Here is a 14,886-nt window from a genome sequence, read left to right on the forward strand (position 1 = left end):
TTAATATATGCTGAAAACTAATTGGAACTTAAACATAAATTGTAAGTAAGTCTAGAGTGTTCAGATGTTTCCTGAAATTCTTTGTGTATACAGAGACAGAAAATTTATAAAATGCCAAATTGTCTATTAGCATTGCATATTTTTGTGATAGCACATTTTGTCTTTTTTTTATTACTTTCCATTTTAGAAAGCATTTAGTGTCTTACATTTATTATTGTTTGTGACTGTTTTGTTGATATTTTCCTGATCGATTTGCAAAGAATTATGTTTGTTTCCTTGGAAAACATGCAGTATAATAATATTGCTTCAAATATTGCAAGATACCAGATTTAACCAAAACTGAACTTAGCCAGTCACCACTACTGAACCAAAGATTCTGAAAAACATTACAAGGATTGTCTGATCTCTAGGTGGCTTTAATAGAGAGTCTAGAATTTTTTTTTTCCTTCTCTTTCTTTTCTTTTTTGATAGCTCATTAAATTGTAACAATTCCAGCAGTATGGAGCTATAATATTTCCTAGGATGGTTACTTCTGTCACATTGGATCAAGTGATTTGATGATACAGTCATTATTCTGAAACAAGTTTAATATAAGCATTAGACTACTGAAAGTTACTGTCTTTAATTCTGAGAAGGTCACCATATATCGTGAAATAAGATCATCAATCTGTAAGGAATATCTATGTTTTATTCCTGATAGAATCAAAGTACCCTAAGGTAATACAAATAATTTCCACTTCCACAAAAATATATATATTTTTTAAAGAGCAAAACAAATCCTTTACAATTGTGAAAATAAATATTCTGTGATTTAAAATAACTTATTCCATTAGTAGCAAACCAGAGAGGTTTTTAAAATTTATTTTGATATAGTAAGACAAGAAATATTGTACTGGGAATTATGCAACTTGGTTTTGCTGTTTCTGTGAAATGCAGGCAGACTTCCAGGAGCACTCACAGGCAGCATTTGGCTTGGTGAGTTCCACAAGATGCAGAGTTGGGTTATCAATCTTTTCTGTGTTCTAAAAGAAAGCAAACTAAGATATACTAAAACACTGTAAGTCACAAGAACTGAAATATTTACCTGTGACATTGACCAGCACATCTTTCTTATAAAAGAAGGAGTATTTATTATATATTGTGGCACAACAAACTACTTTGAAACTTCATGGTTTACATCATTTATTACCTCACAGCTTCTGTATGTGAGGAATCTGGGAGTAGCTTAGCTGGGTCCTATGCTTCGGGTCTCTCTCAAGCTGCAAAAAATTTTGGCTGGGGCTGCAGTCATCTCTAGACTCAACTGAGTCAGGCTATACTTCCAAGCTCAGTCATATGGCTGTTGGCATGCCTCACGTCCTCAAGGGTTTTGTACTGAGGGTCCCAGGTCCTTGCTGGCTATTAGCCAGAAGCCATCATCAGTTCCTTGTCACCTGGACCCTTCCTAGGGCAACTCAGTACATGGTAACCTACTTCATCTGATCAAGCAAGTGAAAAGATCCAGAGAAAGAGTGTCTGCCAGCAGAAAGTCACAGTTTTTTATAGTCTCATCTTGGAAGTGACTTTTCATCACTTTTGCCATATTCTCTTCATTAGAAGCAAGTCACTAGATAAAGCCCACACTTAAAGGGGAGAGGTATCTCACAAGGATGTGACTGCCAGGTAGCAGGGGGCATTGCTAACCATCTTAGAGGATTCCTACCATAGAGAGCTATGCAAAAAATAAAATTGTCAAGTTACCTGGTGAGAATGGGATCGGACCAATGAGTATTATATAATTCAAATATTTTATAAGTTCAGGAATGTACGTATAGGTAGACCAGATGTCCACATCAGTCTTTGATGGAAACCTTATCCCTGGTTCATGTTTTAATGGGTATTTGCCAAAACTTGCCTGATCAACTCTGTTTGACAAACACTCAACTGATTCTCATATTCTTTCTTTAGATATGATAATTCTGTCAACACAGTTTCTTGTCTGTTTGATAATCTGTCTCTTTAATCTGTCTCTGCACATCTCTGAACTGATCCCTTATGTATTAGTTTTAGAGTTTAGTGCACAGAGAACTATCTTATTTAAGAGTTCTTGTATAGCATGTTAGTGTTCTCACCCACATGTGGTCTAAATACTTGATTCCATTGGATGAGATGTTAAGAAAAGCTATTCCCCACAAAAGTGCCATTTCTTTAGTTAAAAACAATTCTCATATTTACTGAAAACATTTGAGAGCTTTCATTGAAGTTTGACATTTGTTAAGTTTAGCACTAGACCAGAATTTTGGTTCAGCATTGTATAAATGTTAAATCAAGCTCTAGGTATTTAGAACTTTATTCATTCACAATTACTTCTCTAAACAAATATAATTTTATTAAAATTGCTGTATTAGTCATGCTATAAAAAATAGAGAAACATAAAAATGCTAAACTTTTAAAAGAAAAGTTCTGCCAAACTTAAAAGAAAATAACTAGGCTCTGATAAGAACTGCCCTTCTAATTGCCACCTTTGGTTTGTTCTCAAGAGATAACACATATATTTTTTCTGAAAACTCAATTTACTCACTGCAGATTTTGCTTGTTTCTTGCAGTTCTAAAGGATACAGATGCTTGATTTGAAAGATCCTTGTTTCTCTTCTCTGCAGTATCTTATTTTTATCAAATAAGTCATCACTTTTTTATGCTCCATTTTTATTAAGCTTAGTAGACAATTTTTCCATCATCACTAAGGTTCAGATATACCCTCAAATGATTTCCTTCCATCCCTGTGTCTTAGTCTTTGTTCTCCCAGAAATGAATAGAAGAATGGAGAAAGTAATAAGAGATTCCATTGTGCTTCTCTTTGCTGAAGTTGGGAGGTCTCACCTTCCAATCAGGACAAGGTAACCTAAGTGCAAAGTACCCCATTCTCACTTGATGATACATTAGCCTCTCTGATGAATTCTCACGTCTTACTAATGAATACTTGATTAGAACACACACAAAAAAATACTTTAGCATAGTAGAACTAGCAGCAATATAATTTTTCTTTGTTTTAGAAATAAAACAAAACTTTAACAATGTCTGCTTTTTGTTTTTGTTTCTCATAAACTTTTAAAAGATAACCTGTGCTTCAAACAGCTAAACAGAACAATATTTCTTTATACCAACAAGTGCACATTAGCATACACAGCCCTCACTAACTAACAAGTAATACAGTTAGGTAGACTTCATAAACTTTACAATTGTAAATTTACCATTCAAACATAATGGACCAAGAGACCAGAATCCAGCTTATATGCATACCCTCAGTCCACTAAGTTTCATGAATCTGAACCTGGTTTTTCTGAAGAACTCTATTAAGAAAATCACTAAGCATCATCTTACTATCTAATACTTGAATAGGACTTCTCAAAACCTTGCTCCTAAGCAGAAAACATATTTACCATGAGAATACTTCCCATATAATCAGTGAAAAAGTGTATGTGGATAGTGGACAGCGTAAACCTTCAACTAGTTATGAATAAATACCTGATATTGGTGATGTATTAAAATTTCATTTCACTTAGGCAAACTGTTTTATTTGTTAAATTTACATTTGAAAAAGTTGTACTTAAAGAAAAGTTCAAAAATATTAAAACTCTTATAAGCATTTTACGATGATTCATTTATTGTTAATGTTTTGTTCCATGTGCTTTATAATTTTCTCTATCTGCGTAGTATTTTCTGAAGTATTTGAGAGTGAGATGTATAAATCATGGTTCTTTACCTGTTATATTTACGTATACGTATTTCACAGGGTACTTATTAAAAATAAGGATGTTCTCTCATACATAAACACAGCATATTTATCAGCCCAGTAAATATTTCATTGACACAGTACTTTTATTCAAACTGACATTGAAATTCTAATTTTGTCATTTGACCCAATCATGTCCTTTATAACATTTATAACCTTCCTGAATCCAAATTAGGATCACATTATATTAAGTTGTAATTTCTCTTTAGTCTTTTTGATCTTGTGCATTTTCTTGGCCTTTTAAAAAAATTGTAAAATTGACTTTTTTGAAACAAACAGTCTTAAGAGAATGTTTCTTATTTTGCATTTGATGTTTCCTCATGATTAGATCAGGTTGTGTATTCTAAACCAGTATACTACCCAAGTGACGTTGTGTTCTTTTCAAGGTATAATATCCAAAGGTGCATAATATCCATCCCTCATTTTGTAATGTTACTTTGATAGTTCCTTCTGTATGTATTTATTGAGCACTTGCCAGGTTCCAGGCAATGTTCAAGGTGCTAGAAATACACAAAGTCATATGGTATGTTACCTACTCTTAAAGAGATTATAGCTAGACTTTAATCAATTTCTCTAAGATAGCAAAGCTGTACAAGTATTGGCATAGTGAAAACAACTTAGGAGAGGACAAGAGTTTGGATCCTATGACAAGTGTTGTAACAACACTTAGGTCCTAGTAATACAATGTATGGAATCCAAACCCTATCTGCATGAGTATAGGCTGATGGTTCACAACTAAAACATTTTGTCAGAGGGCTAATTTTTTAACATGAAGTATAGACTTGCCTGTTCCCTGTTGAATAGACAAGCAGTAGATAGTTGATGATGTTTTAAAAATCAAATTTGCTTGGTTGTAATCATGGAGATATGGTTTTAAGAACGTTAAGTTCTTAAATAGATATCAGTTCATAGAACCACAGGGTCTAGATTTCTACCCCAATTGGGGAATATCCTTGAGTTACAGAATAAAAGATATTTAATACCCACTAAACCAAAATTATCTTAACCTTTGATAGTAAATTCCTCTTTGCCCACAGAGAGCATCAACATCATAGTTGAGCCTGAAGTTCAGGCAAAGGGACTCTTTAAGATACTGACAACAAGAATGTCACTTCTCAGGAGAGCTGAGATACTTTACACTGATCTAGCCATTTGGAAAATGTTTTTTTTTTTTTTTTTTTTTTGCGGTACGCGGGCCTCTCACTGTTGTGGCCTCTCCCGTTGCGGAGCACAGGCTCCGGACGCGCAGGCTCAGCGGCCATGGCTCACGGGCCCAGCCGCTCCGCAGCATATGGGATCCTCCCGGACTGGGGCACGAACCCGCGTCCCCTGCATTGGCAGGCGGACTCTCAACCACTGCGCCACCAGGGAAGCCCTGGAAAATGTATTTTGCCCAGGGCTGGAGTTGGCGAAATAACTCCAAGCTGGCTAAGATTAACCATAGCCATCTGCATATCTTCAAATGCCTTCTCTCCACGTTCTTCAGCTCAGCTTTCATTACTGGTTTGTCTGTTTAGTTTCCCATTTTAAAAGAATGTGTGATTAGATCAGGCTGCCCAGTGATGATTCCTTCTAGCTTCCCAAGAACTAAAGTCTAGTTCCACCTGTTCCAATTTGTCAAATTGTCAAAGTTCAGGTCTCTCCCCTATTAGTGTGCTTACCTAGAGTCTAATACAAAGTTTCTTCTCATGTAAAGGACAGGGATTCACTTTCATTATTTTTGTCTAAAAATGTGGTTATCTTTTAACCTATATATCATAACTTTAGATAATCCTCTGTTCTCAGACATGTTTTAAACTAGACTATGTTCTCTCATGTACTTTCTTCTCTGAAGAAAACTGAAAAATATTTAAAAGCAGTTCTCAATTATAAAACTATTTTTGTTTGCAATATTAGCTGCAGTCAAGAGCTTTACTTCATACTAGCCTTGTAATAAACATATTATCTACTCTGATTTCAAATGAGCTGGGCCATGTTGGTCTACTGAGTAATCCATTATCTACTGCTTGTACTAGTATGTTTGGCTTGTATAGACAGAATAACTTGGTGTGCCTTCTTACACATAGTCCGTGCCCACTCTCTAGAATGGCACTGGGTGCTTATAGAGAAAGCATTCAAAAGGGATCTGGGATTCAGTCCTCTCTCACTTTGACCCAGCTCTGTGGGCCTCAGGTTCTGCAGCTATCACCCTGAAATACCTAAAATTCAAAATCTTTTGCAACTTTTTCAGTTTTTACTTTTTCATTATATTTGAACACAACCTTGACTATAACTTCTGGAAATCACTGATACTGTTATTATCTGCATTTCATGAGAAGAAATGATATTTACCCAGTATTCTCTTGTAAAAGAGCTTGTGCTGAACATCAATCTCTCTTAAAATATTTCTCATGTTAAATGTAGACTTTGTGTCTCTGCTTCTTTGCCTCAGCAGTAGCAGAATGTTCTTACTCTAAATATAAAATTATAAAAAAAGCAAGAAACAATATTTTCTTTAATTAGCTTCTTCCTTTAGGGGTTTTAGAATAAAGGTTATGACTTGACAAAGATCCTTCCCATCTGTTCCTGTTTGTTTGCTTTTATTTTGACTTCCTTTCGTTGTCTTATCAAATATCACATGAATCATTAACATTTGTTTTCATCACTTGTTTTGGTTTCCCTTACTTTTTATGATTAAGACATTCTGTTGAGAGAAGCTCAGGGTTACTATATTTCATATTGACCTAATATTATTTATGTAAATATTAAACTTTCTAGATGTATGATCTTATATGTTTGCCCTCTGTTATGTTCGTATTTTCCTCAGCTCTGGAGGGGTGAGATAAGGGCACATGCAACTGTTTTGTGAAAGCAGCAAACTTCATTAGATTACAGGTGTCTGGATATACGTTTTGAACAAATAGATGCCATTTTTAATAAAACTACTTTCTAACAGGAAATGTAATTTATTACGCCCTTTGTGCTAAAGGCAAGTAAAAGATCCCTGTGGATGTTTTTGCAAGGGAGTTCTATTCAAAACTGGAATATATACCTATTTGCCTACTGAGTAATACTTTTCAGTAACATACTCCCTTGTTAATGATTCCACTTAGTTTTCATACAATGAAAGCATTGGATTTCTGGTGTCAAGTAATTTGAAATGATTCCAATTTGTATGCCATCTTCTAATATAAAATCTCATCATATATTGTGATTGTTATTGAACAAACATCATTAGTTTTTTAAAGTAAATGATAAAGCTATTCAATACTTTAGTTTTATATATGGAATAAAAGCTAAATTATATATCTGTCTATATGCATTAGATGTTACAAATAACTACACATAAGAGTAGCTGCAAAAACATTAAATCAGTGTATACGTATAACTGAATCACTTTGCTGTACACCTGAAACTAACACAACATTGTAAATCAACTATATTCTAATATAAAATAAAAATTAAATTTAAAACAGAACAAACTTAATTCATGAACACAAAACAGAACTGGAAATTTTGTGACATTCTCCATTTCTCCCTCCTCATCCACAGCTAACAAATAACTGATAGAATCTTTATATTTAATGGTCTGAGCTGAAGATTTCAACTTTAATGTTAAAACCTGAGATTCATTTTTATCGAGAGTTTAAAATTTTTTCTTTAACTCATCTGTAGATCCAAATCTGCATAATAACAGTAAGCAGCATACAAAAATTCACACCTGCAATAAACTATTCAGTGACCTAGATACTTTCTTATACACCAAATTAGAGCTGTAAACATCAAATCACAATGAACTCTGGAACTATTAGGAATTTGTAATCTAAATAGCTTCACTCAGTGCCTACTCCCACATGCTTTTAATTAGAAGAGACTTTTTAATTAAGTACTCCCATGCACAAAGTGTCACTTGATGATTTTTTTCATATCAACCTCCCTTACGAAAGCAAATAATCATTGTGTCAACGGAAGATATTTTCTCTGAAACCAAACTATAAGAATTTTAGTTCTGATTTCAAGTTGTTCAGTTGAGGCTCTGCATACTAAAAGAAAACCTCTGTTTTCTGAGAAAATGGTGAGGGACAGATTCACAAAGCAAGGAGGCTGATGGTACCAAGGTATCCAAGAGTCAGTCCCTTACCTCTGCAAATCAGAGACAGGGTATTTCCTCCAGTGATCTTGCAATTGCTTATTAGAGGAAGTGACAGAATAGATTTGGGTTCACACAAATATCTAATCACTGCACTTCCATTCACTAGCTCTTTGAAAATGTGCCAGATAACTTAACATTTTTGAGCCTTAATATCCTATTTGTAAAAGGCACTAAGAATACCTATTTTTTTGAGTTGTTGAGAAGTTTAGATTTAAAATCTATAAAGTGCCCTGAACACAATAGGTGCTCAGAAAATATTAGCTATACTGTTGGTAATCATTATTGCCTTTATTGCCAGTTTACTTGATCTTAAAAAAGTTCTCATCCGTTTGAGATATCAAGGAATGATTGTTTCATAAACACTGCTCAGCATCAGGAAAACATATTTTTCTGTGGCCAACAAATGCAGAAATAAAGACAATATAGGAAATGGTGAGTAGGTGTGAGATTATCTAGTTAGAAGGGAAGTATAATGCACAAAGGGCAGCCATTAAAACAAAACATGAATAAGCCTCTGAGTTTCCAGATGCAAACAACACACCTATGAATAATGAAGTCTTAGCCATGAAAATACTCAGGGATTCCAATAATCTCCATCCTGCGCTTGTTTTTACAGGGCCTTCTCTAGGGCTCCATCACGTTGCCTGCTGTTTGAAGAGTTGGGGAAGGAAAGATTATTGGCACCATTATTACATAACGTAAAAAAACATGGCACAGTTTGAATTATGGGCCCATGTATTCTTCCTAGCACCCTTGCCATTCAGCTTGCTGTCCAGTGGTTTGTTATCAGAAGCCTGAGATAAACCTACAGTCCCATAACTCAGAAGCCTGCTGGTAGCTCTCTGGGTACATCCATATGTGGTTATTTGCTGCGGGTTGGCGGGCCAATATAACTTCTCTGGACCAACATAAAATTACTTTAAACCTTTTTTTTCTTACAGACTTTGAATTATCCATAAGTATGTTTTAATAAAGATGACAAAATTATATGATAGAATTGCCTTGAAAGTTAGGCTCCATAGACAAAGGGAGAGGGAGTTACTCTCTAGGGTCTGTCTATGCCTGGTATGTTTCTGTTTCCAGGTAATTCTAAGGCAGATAATCTCTGATGTGTAAGTATTATTTAATCATGGAAATGCCTTAACTATAGCAGTTTGGATCTATTTTATAGCTGGCATCTTTAATGCTTGATGCTTTTGTCCATCTGTTAGGAACATTAGTCAAAAATTTAAAGAGACATTTATTAAAAGTAGATTATTATAGTAGATCAAGTACTGAGCACATAAATACAATGTATATAATTTTTATAAACATCCTTTGTATATGATCTAAAGGATCTTATAAAATAATTATTCATGCTATAATTTTAATTACTATATTTTTATTTTAAAATTTAGTTTCAGACAGACTTTAAAATTTCTAACATGCTAAAGGGAATTATTTTTAATACATAAGCATAAGTAATTGATTTCTCTGAAAGTTTAACATTTGAGACTGCATTAAAACTTTTAAGGCAAGTATCATGCTGAAGCACTCTCCTTCTGATACTGATGGGAAAAGAAATATGGCTGCTGCTTTTGTGGGTCTCACCATGTAAGAAGCTTCCCATACGTAACTTCAAAGTGAGACAAAGTGCTATGGAGTTAATTCTTAGGGTGCTTGTGTTGGAGAGTAAATAGGAGACTCTATATAGAGAAGTTTAATAGATGGGAGCAACAATGTAAGTGGGGAAGGAGGAGGTACTTATCTTGAGGCATTTAGAAGGAATAACAGGCCTGAATACTCCAAAGCAGTGCAGAGCTTGGTGTGCCATATGTAGAATGGCACACCATTCTATGAAAAGGAGAGCCAGGGTCACTGACTGAGGGAGAGGGGTAACATATAAGGTTAGAGAAGAAAGTCAGTAGCAAATTACATAGCACTTGGGTGAAGAATTTGGCTAGTGGACCTTTTAAAAAAATGATTCATACTTAATGAATAATTTCTATATATCCATTCTTTGCTACTACATTCCTTCTACTTAATATAGACATCACAGAAGATTAGAAAACAATTTTTCAAAACTTTAATTTTTTTCTTTAACAACCTTTTTTTGTTTTTTGGCCGTGCCCTGTGGCTTGTGGAATCTTAGTTCTGCGACCAGGGATCGAACCTGGGCCCCCAGCAGTGGAAGCGAGGAGTTCTAACCACTGGACCACCAGCAAATCCCATAATTTTTTTTCATTAATGTACCAAGATTCTTTAAAACTCCATAGAATGAAATGTTAATCTTGAGAAAATAATTTCTTTTCCACAAGTATTTTGAAGGACTTCACTGAATAAAATTTAAATTTAGGGGAAATTGAGAATGTTTCTCTCCGCCCGTCTAATCCTAGGAAACGTTGTCTATTTAAAAAAAAAAAATAAGAATGAGAATGATATCCTCAACTTAAGTGAATACATGATAGAAATATTGAGATAACTGGAAGGAGAGAGAAGTAGGGATAAATTAAATAAGGACTAAAAATTAGAAAATTTTGGTTAAAAGCATCAGTGTTCTACCTCTTTGGTTATTTCTATGACTAAATTTTAAAACAATTTAGTTGCTTTTCTTAATAAAACATTAAGATCAAAATTATCTTTTAATAGGTCCAGTTTTTAGCCACATGATACTAAGAATATGAAAGAAAAGTTTCAGTTTATTTTTATAATATTAGTTTATTAGGTTTATTTATCTACTTTGTATAAATCACATGAAAGCTATATCTGATTTATTCATTCATTCGTTCATTCAAACACATTTTATTGAACATATACTGGGTGCTTAGACTGTATTAATAAGCCAAACAGCATTCCATAACATCCTGGAAGTAATAGTCCAACTGTACAAACGACGCTAAGCTAAAACATGTTGTAGGAATATAAAACTTAGGCACACCAATATTTCTGTGAAGTAGAAAAATAGTTTAACATTGGTTTTAAGCTCCTTACTAATTACTGTATCTACCACAGATTATGTATAAGCACTCAATTAGCTTATCGTTGAAGGTGAAATCTGCAAATATTTAGACTCTCTATTTCCTAAATTTACTGTAGGCTATTTCTATTTCCTTATGCTTTAATTCTTGAAGCTATCAGACATTTTGCAAACATTTACATTACAATATACATTTAAAAAAATTTTGGAAAACTTTACTTTTCTGATTACCTTCTACTGTAGATATTAAAACGTGAAATTTAAACAGATTTTGTACAAATATTTCCAAGGTTTAGACCACACCACAAAGTGGACAGTTGGGAGAGTGTTACATTTGGGAAACAGGCTTATGTTTTGTTTTGTTTGTCCTCTGGATTTTTAATTCCTTATTTTTGCTTCATTCAAGTGGGTTTATTGAAGATTTGATTTACTTTTCTTTTTCACATAGCTGTGTGTTTCTCAATAGGTAAAAGCTGAGTAATATATTAATATTTAATTGTTCATTTAATCTCACTTCAAGGTGGAAAGGCTATAGTTCATTGATATTGATGAAATAACCCAAGTAGCTTTCACATAAATAGCAACAAATGTGCACAACTGTTACATTACACGGTATATTTAACAACACCTCTAAGAAGTAAGATGGGAGCTCAGTCTTTCCTGATGGAGATATATCTGAGTGCATTCAAAGAAAATTTGGTTCTGCAAGCTTGGAGGAAGTAATTGTCATTCAACAGAAATCAACTAGCTTTGCATATCAGTAAAACACATACACACACTCTTATCTATTTTCTGAGTGCTCTGTACTGATATCAAATATATATTTATGAGAACTAGAAACGTTGTATTCTTTTCAGTCACTTCAATTCAATGTAACTATGAAATTAACTTTGAGAATATGTGAAAAATGTTACTTCCTATATAAGTGAAGATAGAATAAAACCCACAAATTTTATATCAGGCTATGTAGTTTTTATATTCACATTTGTCCCCCAGATGTCATATAAGTAATTATTTTTTGTTGTTCATTTTTAGATGGAAGACTGTATTTGAAAACTACTGTCATGTACTGAATCTTTCCTGTTGAAGAAGTCCATGTTATAGTAAAGAACTTTGCAGTCAGACATTCGTCATTGGAAAGTTTGGGAAAAAAATAAAGTCCTTTTAAGGGAACTTCCTCAATTTTGTGTATTAATGTTCTTTAAAAGTTTAAGTATTCTACAAAAAAAAAAAGTTTCCTTCATTGATTTTCACCTGTGGTTCATACCAGAGACCTGAGAATGTTTGTAAATGTACAAGTATCAAACTTCTTACAGTTAATAATTGCAACTTTGCTGCTGGACACTTGTATATGGAGTCAAAGGCAGGTCTCAATAAGACCTAGCTTTGTTTTTTTAATGGAATGAACCATTTTCCTCTTCTGAAAATTCTGTATCTGAGCACATCAAGAGACGCTTGTAGCACTGGTCACCCAGACTTACAGAATTATGTCCTCCAGAAACCAGCAAGAACATTTGGAAATGAACTTGTAGAGGACAGAGAGGATTCCTAAAAAGTCAATAAATCAAAGAGTAATATTCTGTTACATTCTATTTTAAACTCTCTAATTGTGGGTTTTCTCCTGAAGATTTTTGTTCATGTACTTTCCAAAAGACCAACAAATGGATATTGACAACAACCCTGTGAAATAACATTTTGCATACCTGAAAAGAAGCATTGGAGATAAGCCAAAAAGTTTCACCGAAGGTCTTTTTTCCTTAAAAATATATAAACGTAACATGTTTTCATTCCAAACTGGTAGTGGTATATAGAATTTAAAATGATCATTATGCTTCTTCTTCAAACTGTTGGTCACATGTACAGTATATAAACATAAAACATACAAGGAAGGTATTATGTATGCAGTAGTATACTAGAGTTTAGGAAAATGAAAATTTTAGAAAATACGTTTTGTCACCCTGTTGGTCAGAAAGACACCTTTCTGGTTTTAACGCATGCAGGCATGTAAATATTTGTCTGGAGTCACAGTATTAATGAATGAGATCTTAAGCATCTGGTGACATCAGAACTCTGTGTCAGCCACTTTTATTTGTATATTGAACCCTAGTTAGTGCCCCAAACTGCACTATTGAGAATGGACTGTGGCTGAACAGTAAATCAAAACACCAGAAATATTTTTATATGTTAATGTCATATTATGTTAATGTTGCTGAAAGACAAAACCTAACAAACCCTTGATCCTTGATGTATCAGTCCAATACCATGTAGCGCTGAGTGATAAAGTTAAAATGTGTTGTGCTTCCCACCCTGGTCAGAGGGAAGGGTGCCTACGTGTTATTTTCACTGTCTTTTTGAAAGTTACAGTATGTGTTTTCACTTTTGTGCAGATAACTGGAAGTCAAGCTACGAACAGTGCTTATTACATGCTGAAGTTACCTTCTCTTTGTTTTTACATATTTGGAGTTACACCTTTAAAGACTGATACGTGAATCAGTATAGTTGCTGGACATTTTATGATTTTGCTGTCATCTTACAATTTTATGATCATAACATTATTTATTACCATAAATAGCAAAATCTTAAATGACCAAGAAAACTAGCTTAAAAATGTTTAAAGATAGTTCTCATTGGGTATTAATGATTTGAAAAGAAATTAACATTATAGATACACTGGCACTAAGCTTCTATAGTTTTTAAGTCTTCCTTGCAATACTGGAACATATTTCTTTTGTGTAGCTCGCTATTAACCAGCTAAGACCATTTTTAATGCAATAAAAAGGTTATATATACAGTTCCTATTTTTAGCTTGCTTAAAAGGGAGCAATATTTTTATTTAAAACACTGTTAGTAAATGCTTTGTAGAAACTTGGTTTTCTAAGCATAGTTCTTCCATAACCTTCTTTTGTTATTTGAGCACAAGAGATTCTATTCCTTGTTGTATGTATCTCTTGTTTTTCCCTGTATGCAGTCTTTAAAGGATTACAACACTTAAAACAGAGGAACTTGTGGCAAGCTTTTGAATCATACATTTTTTGAAAGTTTTTTTAAAAGCCTACAACTTCCATAAGTAGTAAAATCAGCCATTGCTCCGCTTCTTGCATAGAGTCACCTGTTAAGTAGGTTAAATAGTTTTAAAATACATACTTTCCAGACCTTTGAGAATGTTTTAGTGTTTGGTTTGCTATAAAAGGAAATTTTAGCAAGGATTAAAGAAAAAAGCTATCGGCTATATGCTATGAGAGAATCTTACTAACATGTTGTAAATATTGCAAGTCATGAAATGTTATTTTAAGTCTGTAACTTAAGTTTTTTTCCCCTTTATTAGTTATACAGGTTGGTTTAAAATTTGTTTTTTGGTTTAAACAAGTAAAATTGTGCCCATTTTATGGTTTCCATGCTTTTGTAATCCTAAAATTATTAATGTCTGGTTGTTCTATATTATAACCACATTTGCGCTCTATGCAAGCCCTTGGAACAGAACATACTCATCTTCATGTAGGACCTATGAAAATTGTCTATTTTTATCTATATATTTAAAGTTTTCTAAAAATGATAAAAGGTTATTACGAATTTTGTTGTACAAAATCTGTACAAAAATCTGTTTTTACATCATAATGCAAGAATTGGAAATTTTTCTATGGTAGCCTAGTTCTTGAGCCTGGTTTCAATGTGAGAACCACGTTTACTGTTATTGTATTTAATTTTCTTTTTCTTTTCAACAATCTCCTAATAAAACTGTCTGAAATCTCCCTGTGACTTTATTTACAGTTCTTCTTTATTAAATTTTGTGAAATGCATAGCATTGAAGGAATATTCACTTTCTAATGGGAGGCATCTCAAAACAACATAAGTCAGCTCTTTACAATATGAAGGGAACAATGCTCAATGATTTTATTTAACATGCAACTGCTTCTATCTCTAATATGAATCACTGTGGTGAAAAACATCATAAAAGCACACTCTGTAGTTATTGTTTAACAAGCAGATTTTCCATATTTTGTTTCTTGCCAGCTAAGCAAACTGCCC

At 33.5% G+C, this 14,886-nt stretch overlaps 1 protein-coding gene across 1 annotated transcript in view; it reads left to right on the forward strand.

Moving 5' to 3' along the window:
* Positions 1-14,609, forward strand: part of DACH1 (dachshund family transcription factor 1) — a 413,540-nt gene extending 398,931 nt beyond the window's left edge. The window contains exon 11 of the mRNA XM_067712948.1: positions 11,896-14,609. Within this exon, the coding sequence (XP_067569049.1) occupies positions 11,896-11,933 (38 nt within the window). The 3' untranslated portion in view covers positions 11,934-14,609. The remainder of the gene's footprint in view (positions 1-11,895) is intronic.
* The last annotated feature ends 277 nt before the right edge of the window (positions 14,610-14,886 follow it).

Source organism: Pseudorca crassidens, chromosome 18, assembly GCF_039906515.1.
Source record: "Pseudorca crassidens isolate mPseCra1 chromosome 18, mPseCra1.hap1, whole genome shotgun sequence".
Taxonomy (NCBI): domain Eukaryota; kingdom Metazoa; phylum Chordata; class Mammalia; order Artiodactyla; family Delphinidae; genus Pseudorca; species Pseudorca crassidens.